At 47.1% G+C, this 22,045-nt stretch overlaps 1 protein-coding gene across 1 annotated transcript in view; it reads right to left on the bottom strand.

The window, feature by feature from the left end:
* LRIG1 (leucine rich repeats and immunoglobulin like domains 1) overlaps positions 1 to 15,402 on the bottom strand; it is a 120,327-nt gene extending 104,925 nt beyond the window's left edge. Inside the window, exon 1 of the mRNA XM_032648473.1 lies at positions 15,149 to 15,402. Coding sequence (XP_032504364.1) covers positions 15,149 to 15,378 — 230 coding nt within the window. The 5' untranslated portion in view covers positions 15,379 to 15,402. The remainder of the gene's footprint in view (positions 1 to 15,148) is intronic.
* Positions 15,403 to 22,045: the final 6,643 nt, after the last annotated feature.

Below are 22,045 nucleotides of genomic sequence, written 5' to 3'. Positions count from 1 at the left end.
AGGTGGGCACTATGATTATCCTCATTTAACATAAGAGGGAACGGAGTCAGAGGGAAGCTAAGTAAACTGCCCAGAGTCACCCAGGACGGTAGACACAAGCACCACCACTACCACTGTACCACCTAAAAGCATGGCTGCCTCATCTCCACCACCAACACACCCACCATCACACATGGGACGTGAAGGGGGCTTTGTAGAGGACAGGAACACAGTATTATCTTCCCCAGGAGATCCTGAAATGCTGCACCGTTCTGGCCTTTTCATGGGTTAACACAGCTTAAACTTTAAAAGTTCAAGACAAATGCTAAAATAAATTCAGACTCTCATGTCACATGTGCCTTAACTAATGATTCGGATAAGTTGATGTTCATAAAACTTGTTTTAAATGTCATCTGTCTCAAAACAAAGGGAGGGGGTCTCGGTAAATAAGTGTGGCCGTCATACTGCTTTCCAAATATGGACATGTCTATTTCAGGGATCACAAGCTCATGTCCAATCATTCTGCCAATTTCACCTCAGTGCTCATTTTTTAAAACTCTGACTAGAATTTTCCAACTACAATGTAACTTTAAGCTTTTGTGTTTCTTCTACATTTAAAAAGAATGCCATTTCCCAATATATAACTCCCAGATGTAGAATTCACAGATGATTCATCTCGCAGAACAAGTGTTCAGAGACATCAGCTCCAAATAGAGCAAAAACTTGGAATTCCCTTCTCCCTCAAAGTAAGAACTCGCCTAGATCTGCTCTGCTCAACAAAGTTTGTTTTCAATTATATTTCCAAATTCTTTTAACAATAACTGCATGGCGTCTGGCACCAACACATCTGATTCTTTGAAGTGGTTCTCAAGCAGAGAGTAGAAAATAAGGGTAAAGGGTAAAGGAAGGGAGGCCCATCCATAATTTTTGTTTTAGGTCAAATATTCTCTGCAAAAGTGCTCTTCAACATATAAATTCAGACAAAACGCAAGCTATGCGTTCGCCCTGAAGGTCCCCGCTACAGGAAGTACCACGATTGAAGTTCCTGAATGTATCCCTTTACCCATCAGCTGGCTCTTCACGGGAAAACAGATCTTCAGCACAAAGAAAATGGCCTTTTACTCCTTATATCTCAACTCCAAAAAACCCTTTTGTTGAGTCCTCAGCACAGGTCAATTAGGAGTAATCACACTTGGAGGGTAAATTACAGAACCCTTTCCAGACACAATGAAAACATGGGATCCTTTCTGCCCAGAAAAAAGGTGCACCAAGCCCCAAGAAGGAGAGCTATCGGGCAACAAACAAATAATTATCAAGGATTCCTGGGTACATGAAAGTGAACAATCCTGCTGCTTTCAAGTCTAAGTGGAGAAAAAGAGACAGGGATGTGTGAAAACTCACCTAACCAGAGAGACGCTTTCCTCTGGGAGAGGACAAGATAGAAATAATAAATCCATCGGAACAAAGTCAAGCGAATAACAGAGAGAGTGTCTAATGTTGACAAAAGAAGCTTGTGGAAGAGTGGGGGGACTATTTGGCCTATTTTGATCTCAGAAAGCACCTGGGCAAAGGCCACCTTTAGGTCTTAAAGGGAGAATAATAAAAAAAATGAAAGTCTAGTTCTTTGGACCATTTCCTTTAGTCCTAAAGTAGTCCCTAACTCTTGTTAAACTTCCTGTCAAGAAGTTCTAAACCACTAATTGTGCCTCCAACTTCATTGTATTTTAGCTGTAGCCCCAAACAAGGTTCCAGATTCCAAGAACTAGTTCTAAAGAAAAAAAAGAGAGAAAAATCCAAAGCTTCCACCTTACGAAAGTGTACGTGACAAAGAATGAGCGGAAGGGAAAGAAAAGCCCAAGAGATTCCACTGACGGCACAAACTCCACGTGGAAGAAAGGTGGATATTCAGGACACAGAAAAGAAAAGCTCCCAGGCTCGGCACGACAAAGTCTTCTAAGGAGTCCAATTGTGACAAGGACCACAATTTTCAAGACCAGTGTTTGACCAAGAGGGAACCAATGAAGACCCAGGCAGATGGGTCACTTGGTATGAACTTGACCAAAAAAAGAGTACGAGAAAGACTTCAAAAGTGGAGAACTCAAGCCCCTGGACTGTACATATTAAGCTGTTGAGTTTCCACCTTGAAAGGCAACCTCAAAAGAGCTCCCTGTTGAAAGGGTTAAAAGCTACGCTGATACCCACCGCCTTCCCTGCATGTTGTCAATGGCGAGCCAGCTCAGAGAGGACTGATGAAGGGGTGTGTAGCTGCCCTTCCTCAGGCGATTACTAGTGAATCGGCTACAGGTGGCTCATCTACTCCCTTCAGGCAGCTTATCAACACCACCTACAACTTCACTCATCAGAACTACGCAGTGAAGGCCCACTCGAGAAAGATGCTGCCTGCAGTGGCCCTAAGAAAGGCAGAGATAATTGACTCTTGAAAAAACAGGCCCTTAATTTATTTGCCTTTTGTGACCTAAGATCTTAAAAAGCTAAATTGAAGATCGAAAGTAGGTCTGCGCTAGCTTCCATAGTTTTCTTCAGGTCAGAGGGAAAAAGAGGCAACGATCAAAGAAAGAAATACGGTGGAGTATTTGCCCCCTGCATTAACTCCCTCACTGACAGTCCCCCAAGCACACCATGTTTCCCTTTGCTGCCCAGGGCATCCATCTGAGGATTCCACTCAGAAACACCAAATATACAAAGGTGACTTTTAAGTAAGTATCCTAGACACACAGATCAATTGACTGATTCTTACCAGCCAATGAGTAGTCAGTTTATTCCTTGTTTGTTTCAATTCGGATAGACTCATATGCCTGTATGTATGCAGAAGTCATACATCCCCTTTACAGAAAGGAAATTAACTGATCAGCTCAAGGTCACACTGCCAATCAGGGGCAGAGCTGGGACAAAACCCCAAAGTCTCCTGATACCCAGCCATGGGCTCTTTTCCATCCATCCACATTCCTGCCTTCACAGCTTTAAGACAACTATTCTTTTTCCTTTTAGGTCAATAATTTTTAGCCCTCTTTGGTCAAGAACCCCTTTAAGAAGGGGTTCTTGAAAATGTGGGCTCATTTCTGCCCAGAAAGATACACTGAGCTCCCAGATTTCACATATAATAAAGTTCCCTAGACAGCCCCCCACAAAAAAAATATTTGAGTTCAACAAGTCTTTATTTTAGGACAGTCTGGAATGTAATATAATTTAATCAATTCACAGTACTGTTTCAAATGAACTTGTGAAAGAATCCAAAAAGCTCCATAGAAGATTTTTCTCTTGGACAAAACACAACCATCGATGAGGCCAAACCACTGTGGCCAAGAGTCCCACACAGACACCAAATCTGAGAAAACATTCAAAGGAATTTGGGATGAGGCAGACCTCAAGAGCTATAAAACATTTCAGATCGCTTTCTGGATCTCCTCTCCTCCCAAGACGAAAGGAAACCCCATCCCATTTGAGCTGTAGCTTCTGCATCCATCACGTTGCTGGATCAACAACCAACTTCCTGGAAGCAACAAGCTCTTCTGGCTGTTTATAAGTTTTGCAAGCACTGGGAGCTCGTGTGCCAGAAACTCACACCAGCCCAGGTGGAGGGAGGAAATCACAGGAAAAAAAAAAATGTTTTTAATTAAAAAAAAAAAATTAAAATATAAGATGCATGTTGCTGGACCAAAGTATCACACTGCTGAAATCAGATGAAAGAATGAATTTCTCCTAACTTACAAAACTGAAATTAAACTCAGTCAGAATTTCTCAATTCTAAGTACCCCCAACCCTGCACCTCCTCCCCTGTTAAATCTTTCTTAAACACTTTGGACTGTGTTTCCACTTTCCTAAACACAGTATCCATGTAAGATGGTATCTAATCAAATATGATATCAATTTAATTAAGCTTAAAACAACCATGAGCTTAACCTGACCGTGTTGGACAGCATTTAAAACCAACGAAGACTACATAATCTACACAGAATTCGATTTTCAGAAACAGAATATGGAAATCATTCCACAGACTTTGATAAAGTGAATGACTATGTAACTCCCATTTGGATTCCTAATTAAGCTGCAACCAGCATGAAATCTGTCCTAAAAGGCTCTCCTAACCAACAAAGTAACAGGCTGTGGAGAAATTAAACTATGGACTTTGACAAAACAAAACCAAAGCATTCTGCAGCTACTTGAAGAAAAGCATTTTCAAATCTGTGTGAAGTTTAAATCAAGCACAGAGGGTTCCAGGACTGTAGTTCTTTGCTTTTGGGGGATTTTCTTCCAGGGTGCCTCGAACTCTATTTAAAGCAGCCTCAAGCAGCCACAGCTGGAAGGTCCGGCCTTACAAAGTAAACAATAGTTAACTCAATTCAGACTCATGACTTAACTACAACCAATGGCTAATTACCCCTCTATTAACCAACAATATCTGAAATATCACTTTTTAAATGACCCATTCGGAATTATGTTTGTTCACTAAAGGATTCTAATCAACAATTAATAGCATAGTAGAAACCGCCCAATTAAGAGCTACATGGGGAGAGATGAGAGTTCCTCAGAATTACACATTTCTGGCAAAAGACTCTAGCACAAAAGAACTTTCTAAGTACCTCCCACAAGAGAGAGAAAAACTGTATTCTGAGAACATATAAATTAAGAGTGTACACAGTATGCACTCAATAAACATTCTTTAAATGTATAGCTTACCACAATTCCCTTTGGAAAAAACAGACTCAAAATAAATGCTGATTTTTTTCCCCAAGGCTCTTCAAGTTCACATTTCTTTAAACCACCCCACAGTGAATGAAATGAAATTTAAATTTTCTCAAAAAATACTTATATCTTAATTTTTAAAAACCTCTACATTTACAGATGAAGTGATATGCTTGGATCTGTTTCCAAATGGAAAGGGACAAGTGTTATTAAGGCATAGCTCAAACAAGAGGAGCCATTATCATCAAAAAGAACACAAATTAAAAAAGCTGGAGAGGATGTGGAGAAAAGGGAACCCTGGTACACTGTTGGTGGGAATGTAAACTGGTGCAAACTGTGGAAAACTGTATGTAGGCTCCTCAAAAAACTAAGAATAGAATTACCATACGACCCAGCAACCCCACTCCTGGGTATATATCCGAAAAAACAAAAAGACTAATTCAAAAAGATACATGCACCCCAATGTTCACAGCAGTATTACTTAAACTGCCAACATACGGAAACAACCTGTGCCCATCAATAGATGAATGGATAAAGAAGATGTGATACACAAACACACACACACACACACACACACACACACACACACACAATGGAATACTATTCAGCAACAAAAAAGAACGAAATTCGCCATTTGCAGCAACGTGTATGGACTTGGAGGGCATTATGCTCAGTGAAATAAGTCAGACAGAGAAAGACAAATACTGTATGATATCACTTACATGTGGAACCTAAAAAATACAACAAACTAAGGAATATAACTAAAAAGCAGCAGACTCAGACTTAGAGAACAAACTAGCAGTTACCAGTTGGGGGGGCAATATACGGGTGGGGGAATGAGAGGTACAAACTACTGGGTACAAGATAGGCTCAAGGATGTATTGTACAACTCAGGGATTATAGCCAATATTTCACAATAACTGTAAATGGAAAGTAACTTTTAAAAAGTTTATAAAAAAAGGAGCCATAAGTGGCTATTTGTTGACGCTGGGGGATGGTACATAAAATTCATTACATTATTCTGTCCACTTGTGTAGATGCCTGTAATCTCCCTAATAAAAAGGTAAGAAAAAACACCCTATACCAGCAGAAGTGACTTAGTTTTTTAAGTTCTTGGCTGCATATCTAATGTTCCATTAATTCAGAATTTTTTTTTTTTAAATCAGACTTTTCAGATCTTCCCCTCACTAGAAAGAGAAGCTGTGGGACTTCCCTGGTGGCGCAGCGGTTAATAATCTGCCTGCCAATGCAAGGGACATGGGTTTGAGCCCTGGTCTGGGAAGATCCTACATGTCGGGAGCAACAACTACTGAGCCCGCGCACCTACAGCCCACGCTTGGCAACAAAGAGAAGCCACTGAAATGAGAAGCCCACACAGCACAAAGAAGAGCAGTCCCTGCTTGTCACAACTAGAGAAAACCCAGGTGCAGCAAGAGAGACCCAATGCAGCCAAAAGTAAATAATGAGGGGGGAGGGGAGGAGGGGGAGGGGAGGGGGGAGGGGAGGGGGGAGGGGAGGGGGGAGGGGAGGGGGGAGGAGGGAGGGGGAGGGGGGAGGGGGGGAGGGGGAGGGGGAGGGGGAGGGAGGGGGAGGGGGGAGGGGGAGGGGGAGGGGGGAGGGGGGGAGGAGGGGGAGGGGAGGAGGGGGGAGGGGGGAGGAGGGGAGGGGGAGGGGAGGAGGAGGGGGAGGGGGGAGGAGGGGAGGGGGAGGAGGAGGGGGAGGAGGGGGGGGGGAGGAGGGGAGGGGGAGGGGAGGGGGGAGGAGGGGAGGGGGAGGAGGGGAGGGGGAGGGGGAGGGGGAGGAGGGAGGGGGGAGGGGGAGGGGGAGGAAGGGAGGGGGGAGGAGGGGAGGGGGGGAGGGGAGGGGGGAGGAGGGGAGGGGGGGAGGAGAGGGGAGGGGAGAGGGGGGGAGGGGGGGAGGGAGGGGGGGAGGAGGGGAGGGGGAGGAGGGGGGAGGGGGAGGGGGAGGGGGAGGAGGGAGGGAGGAGGGGGAGGGGGGAGGGGGGGAGGGGGAGGAGGAGGGGGGGAGGAGGAGGGGAGGGGGAGGAGGGGAGGGGAGGGGAGGGGGAGGGAGGGGAGGGAGGGGAGGGAGGGGGGGAAGGAGGGGGAGGAGGGGGAGGGGAGGGGAGGAGGGGGGGAGGGAGGGGGAGGGGAGGGGGAGGATGGGGGGGAGGGAGGGGAGGGGGGGAGGAGGGGGGAGGGGGAGGAGGGGAGGAGGGGGGGAGGAGGGGGGCGGGGGAAGGAGGGGGGGAGGGGGGGGGAGGGGGGGGAGGAGGGGGGGGGGGGGGGGGGGGGAGGGAGGGGGGAGGGGGGGAGGGGAGGGAGGGGGAGGAGGGGGGAGGGGAGGGGGAGGGGGGGAGGGAGGGGGGAGGGAGGGGAGGGGGGGAGGAGGGGGGGAGGGGGGGAGGGGGGGAGGGGGGGAGGGGGGGAGGGGGGGCGGGGGGAGGAGGGGGAGAGGGGGGAGGGGGAGGGGGGAGGAGGGGGAGGAGGGGAGGGGAGGAGGGGGAGGAGGGGAGGGGAGGGGATGGGGAACTGCCAGTCAGTGAGTAGTTGTCACCCAGGCGAGCCCTGTGTGTCACTGTCTTTTCATCCAGTCCAAAGTGCCACTGCTGGGGGTACAAATGCTTTCAAACGAAGAGCAAGGCCACTACAAAATTTGGAACTAAAGTGAGATTATCCATTCTCCAGTTCTAAAGTGCTCAATTCTTCTCATTGTAACTAACAGGCTATCATCAAGTAGGGTAATCCAGCGAGAAACAATTTATCAGTGCAATGTATGCCCTGGCCAGGATAAGCGCCACATTACTTGAATGGCAAATTATAAACTGGTGGAAGGAGCAAAGGACAGGAAGTGAGGAAGTGGAGGTGGGGGAGGGGGACACTTTGTAAATGCTGTATAAAGGAGTCTTAGAAGATGAAGTTGTGTGATTTGCTTTTAATCAGCAAAAAAAAAAAACCCTCCATTATCTCGTTTCTTAGCATTTAGGCAACTCTACTGCAGGGCAGACCCTCACCCATTCCATTCATTTTCTTCCTAATAATAAGACAACTTGAGAAAAAAAAATACTTGCAGATCATAAAAGATTAGAGACCTGGGCACCATAAAAGTTTAAAGAATAATCAATGCAAAGTGCTTAAAGAGAGACAGGCCATGCTTTCTTTAAGCTCTCTGAATGCCACCTTTTGCCAAGATAAACTGAACAAGCAGTGATTGGAACCTGCATCCTGGTTCATAAGGAAACCAAGATGTATTAGGACTTGCAGAGATGAACGGATTGGTTGTTCACACAATGGGCTTTACCGGTTATGCTAGATTAAATAGTAATAAAGACGCAAACAATCGTAGCCGTTCATGTGGGCAAGGCTGTGAATCATGGCCATTCACGGGGGAAGGGATGCAGGTACAGGTGCATGAGCAAAAGCAAATGGCTCTTCAGGTGGCATCCTTGCCAGATTCCTCAGATGACCCTGTGCTCACTGCCCGTGTCCCCTACAAAGTTACTGTACAATGGCAAACAAACCAAAACAAACGAAAAATGTCAGAGCTCTCCAGCTCTCTGCACACAACCCCACAATCATCTCCCCTCACACTTCCTCCCCCAAACATTTCCAAAGAGAAGTGGGTACAGCGCAGGATTCAGCCGGCCCCAGTCTGCAACCTAACCCTTGATTGGAAGAGCACATCTGCATGTTTCCAAGCAATTGACCGAGCATCTCATAGGGCTCAGTTTCAATGAAACCCTGGGAAATAATGGGATAAAATTATTAGTTTAAGGGCCTCTCACTTCCCGGCCTCCTTCCCATACCCCACCTCCCAGAAGAGTAATGTTCAGTAGACAGAAGTATCTGCACAACTGGAATACATTTATAAACCACCTCAATCACTTTTGCTAATTGCCTAATTCATATAATTTTTTGCAACTGTTCATAGCTTCCCCCCTGAATTTGTCTGAGCTTCCCAAGGGCACATAAAGTTTCACTCTATACATACCACCAAAAACTTCACGGCAGAAGGCTGTTTGGGTTGTGAGCCCTGCCACCTGCTTACGCCAAAAGAGATCTTCATTATCAGAAAAGTAAACTTTTCCCAGGAAGCCTCTGTCACCAGGAACTCTGACTTGGAGAGACTTGCCACGAGAGGATGCAAAACGTGAGTTACTGGGGCCTTAGCCTGAGGTGACTGATTCACACTGGACTGGGCTGAATACACGTGTCACCTAACTTAGTCTTCACAGCAGCTTAAGATAGAATATTATGATCCCCTTTTTAGAAACAAAGGGAAGAGGTTCGCCACAAATCACACACACAGCTGTAGGGTGGTGGAGACAGGAATGGACCCTAGAAATAATTTCCAATCTCTTCATCACTATTCCCTAGTGAATGGTGAGCACTGGGTGTGACCAGCAGGGATGAGGCATCCAAATAATTAACAGTAAGAGTGAAGGAAAGCTTTGCCCTCACCGGCTCTTTTCCCCATCAATAACCCAACCCAAGACCCAGGGTACAATCAGGCATCAAATGCCCACCCAGAGGACAAAGCGAACACCTGAAGGCAGGACATGAAAAGCACGAAACCCAGGGAAACAGGGAAGCAGCTTTTTTAAAAAAACGAGCACCTTTTATAAGCAGACTGGGTTTATAGCTTGCGTTTCAGAAGATTATGTGTAAAGTACTTATATTGAAACCACACGTGAAGTATTAAATTATATAAACATACTAGTATAGTATGTTTATACTAAAGCACAAAGCCTTTGGCTAAGAAAAATTCATAAGCATGCCCCCACCAAAAAAAAAAAAAAACCCATAAAAAAACAAAACCAGGGTACAAATTGGCAACTTTCAATTAGACCACAGACAAGTCACAATATTCATTTTTTCTGTAATCCTGATTTAACTATTAATTTTGCTTCATGGCAACAATCGTCTATCAGGTTCTTCAGTAGAAAATTTCTCAGCCTTAGTCCTACAATTGGCCAATTATTAGGTAAGTCTGGACTACTATTCTAAACCCTGCAGTTATACAGAAAAAATAACTCCAAGAGGGTTAATTATTGTGAAATTTTTAACCTCTGGTCTTCAAAGTCCTACTTCTTTCCATGAGGACATAAAAACAGATCTGAGTTTCTGACGGATTCCTACACTTTAATGGGCAGAAGACAGCCACATTACTGACAGACACCATGAATTGAAGCCAGGAGGTAGATGGAATGGACCCACAGGTTCAATGCCATGCTTAAGTCATTAAAAAACCCCGCTAACGGTTCCTAAATTCGCCACCGGCCAGGGAACATTGGAGATTTTTAGATACTTCCCCTCCTCTGCCTGGGAACTTTCCTCCCACCTCTCCTCCCTCCTGTCTCCAGACAATGCCTTCAGCCTTTGAAACTGCATCCATTGTAAACAGCTCTGAATATTAACACAGCCCAGAGCCCTGCTCTAAAAGACCCCCAGGGTTTCAAGTTGCAGTTGCTGAGGAGGGGGAAGGTCCCCAATGAGTTAATATCACCAAACTCATTCACAAGTCGTTGAAAATCAGGCTTGCTCATGAAACTTGAAGTCTTTCAACTTATGGGGTAAGTCAGAGGAATCCCTTTGAGTTTTAAGCCAACGACCTTGGTACCGCGAACATCCCTGATTACTTATTGAGCGACTTTCAATTCTACGAATCCCTTTCCCAGACTTCCCTCTCTGGTGTCACTTTTAAAATAACCAATGGCTATTTTAAACAACCTCCTTTCCCGGATAACAGACCTTCCGGGCTACAGCAGGTGCACAGAACTGGGCCGGGGGCATTGTTAAGTCACACAAAACCCTAGTAGCTCTCTCGCATTCCTGTTCATTCTGAAAGAGAAGATGCTGAAAAGCCTTTGCACCAGGGAGACACCTCTGCAGAATGGGGGAGAGGCCCTTTCATTGTGAGCGTGGTGTTTGAGGGAGAGAAAAAGGTCAGCCAGAGGCCATCCCAACGTGCTCAGGGAAGGCTGCGTGGGGAACTCGGGCCAAGGCATTAACACGACAGGGAGAGAAACTCGCGGCCCCTGGAGCAGGGCTGGCGGGCCCGCGCATGTGGACGTCCACTGGGAACCAGCTCTCGTTACTCTGCACAGAATCGTCATCTTTCTGGAGATGAAGAATTACTACCGACAATACATTCAAAAGTCCAAAGGTTGGGAAATCTGGTGACCCAGTGTAATTCCGGAAAAGGAAAGCACGCTTCTTTTTAACACAGTCCCTTGGAAAGGAGGAGCAAGAACAGCCCTGACGTACCCTAAAGGCAAGAGGCACCGTGGGCCAACACAGTTCATTTGTATTGGGCCCTGGGGGTCTCCCGGCACTTCCTAATTTCACAGTCCTCAAAAATTAGATTTTACGGCCATAATTTCATATCAGAGGGACTTAAATCCTGTCCCTTAAAAAGGCAACCAATTTCATTTCCCAGACTTCCACTTAACTCAAAAAAAGTGTCAGAAAACTCTTAACAGACAAGTGCTCCATCATGCAGGGGAATTGAGGCCAGGCCTCTGACACTTGTTGCAAAGAAAAGGACTCTGGGCTCAGACTAAAGCTGCCCAAAACTTTAAAAGCACTTGCACTTTTCAGATTTTCTCTCTGCCCATTACCCTGTGTTCGAAAGGGTCCTTATTCAGAAAAACGCTTTGCCCACCCCCACCAATCGGAAGATGCTCATGGTCTGCTGAGTTCTTATTCTTAAGTGATACAGAGACTCAAAGAGGATAATGGGCAGAAGGGAAGACCTCGGGGTAATCCAGACAAGAATCTACTTCTTAAACACACACACACACACACACACACACACACACACACACACACACAAGAATCTCAGCTTAGGTTCTGGAACAATTTGGTCATCTGCACTTTAAATCTCATTTGCATAAACAGGATGGAAAATATTTTCCAAACCCTTAATTCACAACACCCCAACACCTGGGCCTTCCAGCACAGCTGTAAAATTTGAAAGACAAAGGCCCTCTATGCTTCCCAACTACAATGGCAACCACCATGGGACCTGTGTTTATCTTCTAATGTAATCATAAGCACCACTCTGGTGCCCAAACCAACAGAGGTTCGATTAAGTCACCCAGCTTCGGTACTGCAAACACGAAGGGAGACAAAATACAAAGAGACCCAAATCAATACAGTTGTCTTAATGTGACTCAGAATAGCCATACTTGATGACCTTTAAGGGATGTCCTTGCTTCCGAATGCCATGTCATCTTCCTTCCACACTGAGAAGGAGAATCATTTGTTCCTCCTCCAAGGCCCTGCCTGCCTTCCTATCACAATCCCATTAGGCCATCATTGAGCTAGCTGCCAGACCCTGTAAGCAAGCAATACTGTGCTCAACTTCACGCCACACACAAGAGTCTAAGGTAAATCGTGTTTAACGCGTCTTAAACAGCTTCTGAAGCCATGCTCTCCAAAATAATTTCAAAGAAAGCAAACATCTGAGTTCTAAGAAGTTCAACATCTTCTAAGGTTCTGGGAAGTTGGAATAGGGAGTGGCAGTGCTGGGAGCTATTTATGAATGTGCTGGTTGGACAAGGCCAATCGCACCTACGTAATGGGACGGCAAACTCAAGTAATGGCTCAACTACTACAACTATAAGTTATTGTGTTGAATAAGTTATCCTCAGGCCCTGGGAATGAACGTATTTTCCTTTCTCCCAGCGCCATTCCAGTTCTGCTATTCAAACCGCGTTTACATCCACTGTTAAAAGAGTTTTACTTTCCTTATGCGGGGCTTAGGAGCAACTCCAAAATTAGATGCACTGTTTACAAAAGCAAAAAAAATAAAATAATTCCATAAAGCCACAGGTCCCCTTCTATCTCAAACCCACAGCCTGAAATTGTTTGAACTAGCTGCAGTAAATCTAGTTCATGGGGTTATAAACTAGCTCAAAGCATTTTCTAGACACAATGGACTCGGAGGGTGTAAACGTGGTGAAACTATAAGGTATTTTATTATATTATAGACAGACACTTTCTCCCCTAAAGTCTTACTGAATCATAGTCAGGAATATAAAAGATATAAATATCCTGATGCAAAATTTAGACTAAGACTAATGACTTAAATGGAGAAATCTGAAGTCTAGGGAAAAATAAAAACACATTTGCTTGCTTTTTCTTTAATCAGAAAAAAAAAACTTCACAAACATTTTTCAAAGGATATACATTCTGTACTGAATACCACATTGCCACATACTAACCAGAAGCCATACTACTCATACCTTAAAATCGAATCAGTTAACACCATCATCAGTATAAAGTCTAACTGAAGCTCAAAACAGCCAGTTTGGCATTTACTAATCATCAACTGTGTGAGGAAAAGAGAAAAGACTGCAATTTTAAAGGTATTTATGACTTGTGAAATGTCACTCCTTAGGCAGACAGAAAGCCCTCCAAACAACCAGTAGTTTTGCTCCAGAAATTAAAGGGCAAGGCAAAGTGGATCTTGTGGCCACAGGAAAGTGAAAACAGAGGACACCCTGTCCTCTCCAGGAAGCCACCACTTCTGAACTAAGTGCCTTCCCCACGATGCCACTGACGCCTGGCATTGGGAGTCAGTCTTCCAACAGGTGAACACCTAAGATGTTAGTCTGATCCCACCCACATGATTTAACTTTTTAAAAAACTAAGAGTATGTAAAGGAAAACCCACAATACCCAAGACTACCACAACTAAATACAATACTACCTAACGACAAGGCTGGGCTCTATCTCCCACTACCTTACACAGCCACCACCTGTGTTAAAACCCACACCTTGATCACTGGTCTTCCCTAAGGGGATTCCAAAGAAACAGCAGAATACTGAAGAGAGATCCTACACATAAGTCAACGGTCCAGTTTCATAACTCTGTAGGACTGATCACTAGTGACCCATGTGCAGCGTGGTCCAAGCTAAAGATCTGTGCCCCGCTCTCAAAGGTACAGGATCTTCACGTCAGAAAGGAATTAACTTCCCTTCTTTCCCTTCACAGCAACCAGATTCCCAGACCACATGTTCTTAGATCAAGCCACAGGTGTTGGTTAAAACCGGTGTCACCAGTTTTCTTTCTCTTTTTTGAACAGTGAATGTCCCGCCTGAGGTTACTACTGTGCCTCTTCTATATTCTAGGAAAGATGTCCAATTATTCAACTGAATAGCAGAACTATTCAACCTAGGCCTCTTCTGGAAGGTACTAACAGTTCTGCAGAAATGTTAATTACTGATGACTGGACAGCATTTTGACTCATGGACTAGATTTGTCAGAAATTTTTAAAGCCTATGACATTCTACCATGTTTACAGAAATCTAATGTGGTGGTGGTGTTGTTTTCCTGCCAAACCTCCTGTAAGAAGTGTCCCACCAAGTCCGGATAGGCCAAAATCCGGACAGCACAGGAAAGAGCCTCCTGCGGGTAAAACACACTCTGCTTAAATCAACCCAGAGTCTGGCACCCTCTTCCAAAGTAGCAATACCCCAAAATTAATTTGCACCATTTATAGAGGAGAAATGCTAGAGGATGGGCCCCACTCCACTGGATCGTCAAGCCCAATGGGTCCCCTAGGGAACAGACAGCAAGGGTCTGGAACACAGTTCCCTAAAATGCCAACCAGGTGGAAAAGGACCAACTTCCAGCAGTCACAGATCTCCAGGAACTCTCAAAGCCCGATAACTCAGGGAGTCCTCCAGGGAAGGACTCAGAGGGTGTCCTTCTGCCCCGGGCCTGAGCCAAGTCGGGCCACCAAGGTCCTGGGGAGATGAGGAGGCGGCTACACACACTCTCACTAATAAATAATGTAAATGGAAGACTGGAGGCAAAAGTCACCTTCATTCATTACCCACTGGAAGGCCAAGCAGCTCAGACAAGAGAGAGTGGGGTTACAGAAGAGAAAAAAAGAAACACCCGGGGACGCCCAGACAGACTTCCTCACTCTCTCCCCTCCAGATGTTTCCCACTCTCCACCCACAGACATACACTCTCACCTCCTGACTCTTTACTCACATTCTCTTACCTCCAGAATCCCACCCACTCACCAACTCCCAGATGGCCTTCAGGAGCCACGCTCACTCACCTCCTGACCCCCACGACACTTTCTTCTCCTCCAGAACCTCAAGACCCACACTCGCTCACCTTCGTACCCCATGACCCACGCTCGATCACATCCTTCCCCCCACGAGGTACACTTTCCTCCTCCAGATCCCCAAGACCCACGCTCGCGCACATCCAGACCCTCACGAGACGCACGCTTTTCCCATCCCGACTTCTTCGCACGCACGCCCTCTCTCCTCCGGACCCCCAACGACCACCACTACGATCCCACGCGAACAGTTTTCCAGCTCATTCAACTTCACATACAAGCAACTCAATCCGCACCCCTTTCCCGGGGAAACACCCCTGCCGCCCCGTCCCCAAGTGACAGCGTCCCGGGCCGCGGGGAGGACGGAAAGGGCGGCACTCACAGGCTCCGCGTCCAGGCGGGCAGGTCCCCGGGCAGCGCCGCCAGCCCGCGCCCGCCGCAGTCCACCGAGTCCCCAGCGCAAGTGCAGGCGGCAGCGCAGGGCGCCCGCGGGCCGGCCGCGGCCGATGCGGGCTCCAGCCGAAGTAGCACCAGCAGCAGCAGCAGCCAGTGGAGGAGAAGACAAGGCGAGCGGCGCGGGGCCCCGAGCGCTCGCCGGACCGGCCGCGCCATCTTGTCTGGAGCGCGCAGCGAACTCCCGGCGCTGGGGCTGCGAGGTCCGGGGCGACCGCAGGCGCGGGCGGGCCAGCGGGGGCTCCGCTCAGCACTAGGCTCCGCGTCGGGACATGGCCGCCGGCACAAGTTCTCTCTGCGGCGGCGACTCCGGCGTTCAGCGGGCCCCCGGTGCCCGAGCCGCTCCGCAGCGCCCGGAGGGGGCCGCGAACCCCGCGTCCATCCGGGCCGACCCGCCCGTGCCCGCTGCGAACCCCACGGATCCGGGCAAAGGGTGCTTGGCCGGCACTCCTCGTTCTGCCGCCGCGCTCCTGGCCGGGCTTCGGAGTCCCCGTGCACGCCAAGTGCCGCCGCCGCTGCGAGGAAGGCGCTCAGGCTCGCAGCCGGAGCTCTGCGCCCGTGGGCATCTTCCTCGCCGCTACGAGCGTCCAGCTGCAGACTCCGGGCTGGACGGCGCGGCCAACCCCGCACTGCTCCAAAGACCCGGTGCGCCTCGCTGTCCCAGCGCCGAAGACAGAGCGCGCGCACGCAGTTGCGGGCTCCGCACGGCTCCTCCGCTCTGCGAGAACCCCGCACACTTCGCAACCGAACAATCAACCGCTAGCAGCTCGCCTCCCCGGGGCACAGCCCCGGCCGATCCCCGAGGCCCCGCCCCCGGCCGCTAGCCCTCGCACACCCCCTGGGCTTCTTGCCCCGCGGCCTCCAGCCTGCCCACGTTGGAGGCTTTGCAACAGCGCCCCGCCCCGCCCCCTGCCTGCTGCTCATTGGCTGACGGGGTTCACGGCAGCCAGCTTGGACGCCCATTGGAGCTCTCGCCATGATCCCGCCCCTCCTGCCTCTCGGGCCACCCCGCCCCACTCTCTTTTCCCACCCAAGGTGTGAAGGGCGGGGGACTGGGAGGAGAAAGGGAGAGACGGCCTCCGGCTCTTAAAGGGGACGTGCTGACTAATGATGGAGAAGGGGGATGCGCACTGGGGAGAGGAGGAGTAAAGGTATTCCCTCTGCGTTTAATGGAGGGAAGAACGTTGGTAAAGAGGGTAAAGCCCCCGCTTTGGAGCGGTCTGGGCTCAAAGTTTCTTCCCTCCTTCCCAGACTGCAAACAGGGCCAGCGATTGACAGCAAGTTTACACACCCATTTTCCAGATGCCCACTAGGAGCAAAGATGCAGATTTAAAACTTCACTAATTTCCTACTGATGGGGGCATCTTTAGTTATTTTATTACGGGTGGCCGCCTTCCTCTCTCACAACCTGGAGCTCTTCTCGGCTCCTGACTTGTTTTTGACCTCTTAAATCCAGCAATATGTCCTCGATTACCAAAATGAATGTGTACTGCATGCAGAAACCGAATCTCAAAGGTGTACACAGTCCCACCCCCACCTCCGCCCTGGTGAATCGAAGGGTACTCCTGGAAACACTCCAGCCTTCGACAAAGGGGTTGCTTTGTTTGTTTAAATCAGCGCGTTTTAAAGCCAGTTTTCAAGAAGCAGTACATCGAGTACTCCTCAGAGACAGAGTAAAAAGGCAACTAGTAATTGTTACAAAGCTACTAACTTTGGCTCCTACTGATCCGAACATAGTAACCAAGTGTTAGCACAGTGTACTGAAACAGTAAAGCAGGCGCTGCACGGGGACAGGGACACACACACACACACACACACACACACACACACACACTGCAAAAGTTAAAAGACTAGCACAGTAAGATATATAGTTGCTCCTATCTGCGTTTGGGTTTGCTGGTGTCTCATGCCCCTTCCCAAGAGTATGCAAGTCTCTAACATAACTGAACACATTGTCAGGAAAATTAAGCAAGTCATGTCTGTTGAAAAACATCTGTGCCAGCAAATGAAATCTGACTTCTGTGTTACAGAAACGAAAGGGAGATGTTCCTCTGAAAGAAAAAAAAAATTTTTAAGGGTTTTGTCCCATTTTTGACACATTCTAAGGGGTTGCTTTAATTGAGATGTTAAAATTTTCCTCAGTCATGAGAGCACCTCTTTTCTTTAACCAAAATTGGGTTTGGGCTTGGTAGTCAAGGGGTTGCTGGTTTCCTTTCTTTTTGTTCCCTCCTTCCCCTCTTTATCCCCCTCCCACTTCTGATTTATTATGCTGTCAACTACTGGTCCCTCATTTTTTCCTTCCTTCCTCCCTTCCTCCCTTCCCTCACCCTCCACATGATCTCAGTAGTAATGCCCAATACAATGCTCAAATATGTGTGTAAATCAATCCAAATGTGATTCCCAAGAAACATTATCAGGAAAAGGCTGTGCCTGACCCATTCTACCTAGGGCTTTAACCAGCTTTTATGTCTCATTTGTGATCCACATTAAACATATACCTTCCACCTGGACAAGAAGCAGTGTATCTCTGTTATAATGCCTTTCGGTAAAATAATAGTAATAAGAGGAGGGATGGGATTTAAATGACCCCAAATTGGTGTAGTCCGCTATGTCAAGGTTTCTTAAATTTTTCAAGACCGAAGAACACGAAACAGTAATTTAATGCGGAATACCCACGAACATTTCTTTAAACGAAACTGTCAGACCTGCCTTGCTCCACCTCAGATGAAACAGCATTTGCAGCAGAAATAAAATGAACTCATTGAACCCCTTGAGATGTTGACCTAAAATTATCTTTCAGCTTTGTTCCATCATTGATATTGGAAATTTATTGTCAAATGTTTTTCCAAATGCTTGTGGGTGCACCTGTGAGATTGCTTCCTTGGAGGATAGGAGGATAGGAGTTGAGAATCAGCAAGGTAAAGATGTGCTCACAAATCCAAATCAGCCCCTGTGGTCTGGTTACCACGCAGCCAGAGAGAAGGATACCAAAACGCAGGAACATTTGCAGGGACTGGGCGCCTGAGCCTTGGCAGTTCCCCTTGTCTACAGCAGAGCATGAAGTCATGTCTGCTCCCCATACCATGTATGGAAGTTTGCCCATATACTAGCAACCTGCTTGTGACTGAAAGGAGAGTGTGGGCTTGGAGAGCTCAGGCGAGAATTCACCTGTGGCCACAACCTAAAATCACAAAGACCTGAATGACAACAAGGGCAAGTTTCTAAGGGAGTCTCTGTCCCTGATTATAAAAGAGCAAGTACTGGTCCATTCAGCACCAAGTGACAGCTGATTTGGGCATTCTGGGTCCTCATTTTCCTCCACTGCCATTTTCCCAATTTTAAAGAGTGACTTTTTCCTTAAAGGGGTCATCCAGGGAGTTTTCGGTTTTCCCATTCATTTTAATCTACCAGACACCAAACTCCAGGGGCCAGCATGGACTCAAATCCCCCTCAAAAATCACTGCAGGGCTCCCTCTTAAAAACAGAAGCTCTAGCAGTTAATCATCCTAAACCCAATGAAAGAGACAAACCCCAAATCTAAATAGCCCGAAATGACCAAGCAGGAGACAAGCAAATGACAAAATAACAAGAAGGCAGATTGATCACATGGACTTTTTCTTTAACACAAATTCCAGGGGACCGAATCATGGTGGTTTATGACAGTTCTAGGTGGTGATATTTGGTGGTTTTAAAGAATGCTGAGATTCAGACATGCTTTCTGTGAGAAGAGAGTTTACACCACGTTCAGTACATGAAAAGACCACCAGGGCCGTATTCAGAAGACCTGGATTCTAGCCAAGCCTTGTTACCCATGAAACCTTTGCCCAGTTATTTCCTTTCTTTAAGCCTCAGTTTTCTCAAACAAGGAGAATGGTACTTCTGACCTGAGTACTAAGACAGTTAAGGAAGGATCCATTTTGATATAGGACCTGGGGGGCTTTATCAACTGTTTAGGGCTACATACATCGAAGGCTTATTTTTAAGGTATTATTGAATTTTAACTCTGAAAAAAATTGAGGGTCCAGGTACATACCATAGATGTGAAATCTTAGTAGGTGTTTTCAGCATAGAGGGTTTTTTCCCCCAGGCATGCCACAAAGGGTTAATAATTACCTATAAAACCCCTGAAGACTTGCAGGGTGATGACAGCCCTGCTTTGAGCCTGTTTTGTATCTCTCTTCCAAGGAAAATAAAGCTGTGTACTCATTAACTCCTTCCTCATAATACTCCGGTCAATGAAAAGGATGGGTAGACAAGGTAACAGACGAAGCTTACGAGTCCAGAGATGGAATATAAGAAGAGACAATTTGGAGATTTCTCTGTTCCCCATCCCAACATTTTCCCTTTGGTGGAGGTGGGGAGACGTATGCTTTATTGTGCAATCTCTGGCTACTGGAATATTGGTCACTGCCCAAACGGTGCCAGGCTGCAGTCACTGCATTTCCACAGCAAGAATGGCCGATGTCTGAAGCTCATCTGGGCCCCTGCCAGTGTCCCCTTCCATTCCTACAGAGCAGCATCAACCAGGGGCCCCAAACCACTAGAGTCTACCTTCTAACACAAACTAGACCCTGCATGCTTGTTCTTGCAATTTTAACTGGTTCACTGAAAGAATAAAGAAAAACTTTACGAAAGCTAGGAGCATTTCAAAATTCTGAGATTCTGGAGTGATGATCAGTGTAAGAGGCAGCCTCTTTGCTCCAATGATGAAGAGAAGGGTAATTACATCACCACCAGAGGCCGTACCTCTCACTACCAATCTGCTGCCTTTCCAGTTATCACTTGGAACCACACGTGAAAGAGGAGGGGGGCTGGAAATCAAAGTTTACGCTTTACTACCAGCAACTCAGAAGCAACACCTCAATGTATATAAAGAACAGCACATTGGGCTTCCCTGGTGGCGCAGTGGTTGAGAATCCGCCTGCCGATGCAGGGGACATGGGTTCGTGCCCCGGTCTGGGAGGATCCCACATGCTGCAGAGCAGCTGGGCCGGTGAGCTATGGCCACTAAGCCTGCGCGTCTGGAGCCTGTGCCCTGCAACGGGAGAGGCCACAACAGTGAGAGGCCCGCGTACCGCAAAAAAAAAAAAAAAAAGAACAGCACATTTATCATAACTTATAATAATAATTTTCATGAAGTCATATACCTTATATTTTTCAAAGCAAGGTCACATCATAACAACAGCTGTCATCTACAGAGCACTTATTCTGTATCTGTCATTTGGCAGAGTGCTTTAGGTACTTTCTTCATTGAGGTAGAAGCTGAGAAAAATGCTCGAGGCCACACAAGCTAATAAGTAACGAGGCCAAGATTTCAAGCCGTCTCTGAGGACACCAAAGATCCGTTATGACATTTGAGCCTCATAAACTTTGAATATGACAGTTATTTTTTTTTAATTTATTTATTTATTTTTATTTTTGGTCGCATTGGGTCTTTGTTGCTGCGGGCAGGCTTTTCTCTAGTTGTGGCGAGTTGGATCTACTCTTCGTTGTGGTGTGCGGGCTTCTCATTGTGGTGGCTTCTCTTGTTGCGGAGCACGGGCTCTAGGCGTGTGGGCTTCAGTAGTTGTGGCACTCGGGCTCAGAAGTTGTGGCTCGTGGGCTCTAGAGCACAGGCTCAGTAGTTGTGGCGCATGGGCTTAGTTGCTCCGTGGTATGTGGGATCTTCCTGGACCAGGGCTCGAACCCGTGTCCCCTGCATTGGCAGGCGAATTCTTAAACATTGCGCCACCGAGGAAGCCCTGACTGTGACAGTTTTTTGTTGTTGTTGTTGTTTTGCGGTACACGGGCCTCTCACTGTTGTGGCCTCTCCCGTTGCGGAGCACAGGCTCCGGACGCGCAGGCTCAACGGCCACAGCTTACGGGCCCAGCCGCTCCGCGGCACGTGGGATCCTCCCAGACCGGGGCACGAACCCGTGTCCCCTGCATCGGCAGGCGGACTCTCAATCACTGCGCCACCAGGGAAGCCCCAATGACAGTTATTATTGTTCCCACCTTACAAATGAGAAAGCTGAGGTTAAATGATGTGTCAAAGTCTCACAGGGTCAAGAATAGGTGGAACCTTAAATCAAAGTTCCATTTCAACCACCATCACACACATTTTACATTCAGTAGATGTCTTAGGAGATGGGTCATGACACTTGTTTCTCAAGGATCTTGTGAGAATGGACATAATTTCTTTCCTTTTCCATACTGGTGAATTGCTTTTCTGAACTTCCTCTCTGATTAATAAGCACAAAAATTTAAAGATAAATACACTGGCCTTTTCCTCCACCATACATGGCAGGACTTCTATAATAATAAAAGTTAATCATTACTGAGCACTTACTATGCGTGAGGCATTATTTCACTTTATGGCTTAATTTCACTCAAGTCACATATGGATTCTAGGAAGCAGGCATTGGAAAGATCATTTTATAGGTGAAGATCCCAAGACTCTAGTCAATCAACTAACCCAAGCCACATCCTCCTTAGTGGTTCAGGAGCTCAAAGCCTCTGCTAATTAACAGTTAACTCAGCAGAATCACAGTTAACCCACCACTCTCTCAGCACTCTCTATTGGAATTATTTTTTGTGTTTCTCACTCCTTCTAGACTGGCAGCTCACTAAGTTCAGAGCCTGAGTCTTAGCCCGGTTTCAGGCACGTGGTAGGCATAGAGGCAACATTTTCTGCCTGACCTCTACCTGCTCTGTAAAGAAGGAAACGTATCGTGCACCCCCTTGTCCCCCACCGTGTATAATCTTTCTCTTCAAATCTGTGCATCTACGCACCTAAAGCTTGTCAGAAACTCCGACCTCAGCTCCCATCCCAGACCCACTGGATCAG

The sequence above is a fragment of the Phocoena sinus genome, chromosome 11 (genome assembly GCF_008692025.1).
Source record: "Phocoena sinus isolate mPhoSin1 chromosome 11, mPhoSin1.pri, whole genome shotgun sequence".
NCBI lineage: Eukaryota > Metazoa > Chordata > Mammalia > Artiodactyla > Phocoenidae > Phocoena > Phocoena sinus.
Note: the sequence above shows the minus strand (reverse complement) of the source record. Positions and strands in the feature narration are given on the sequence as shown.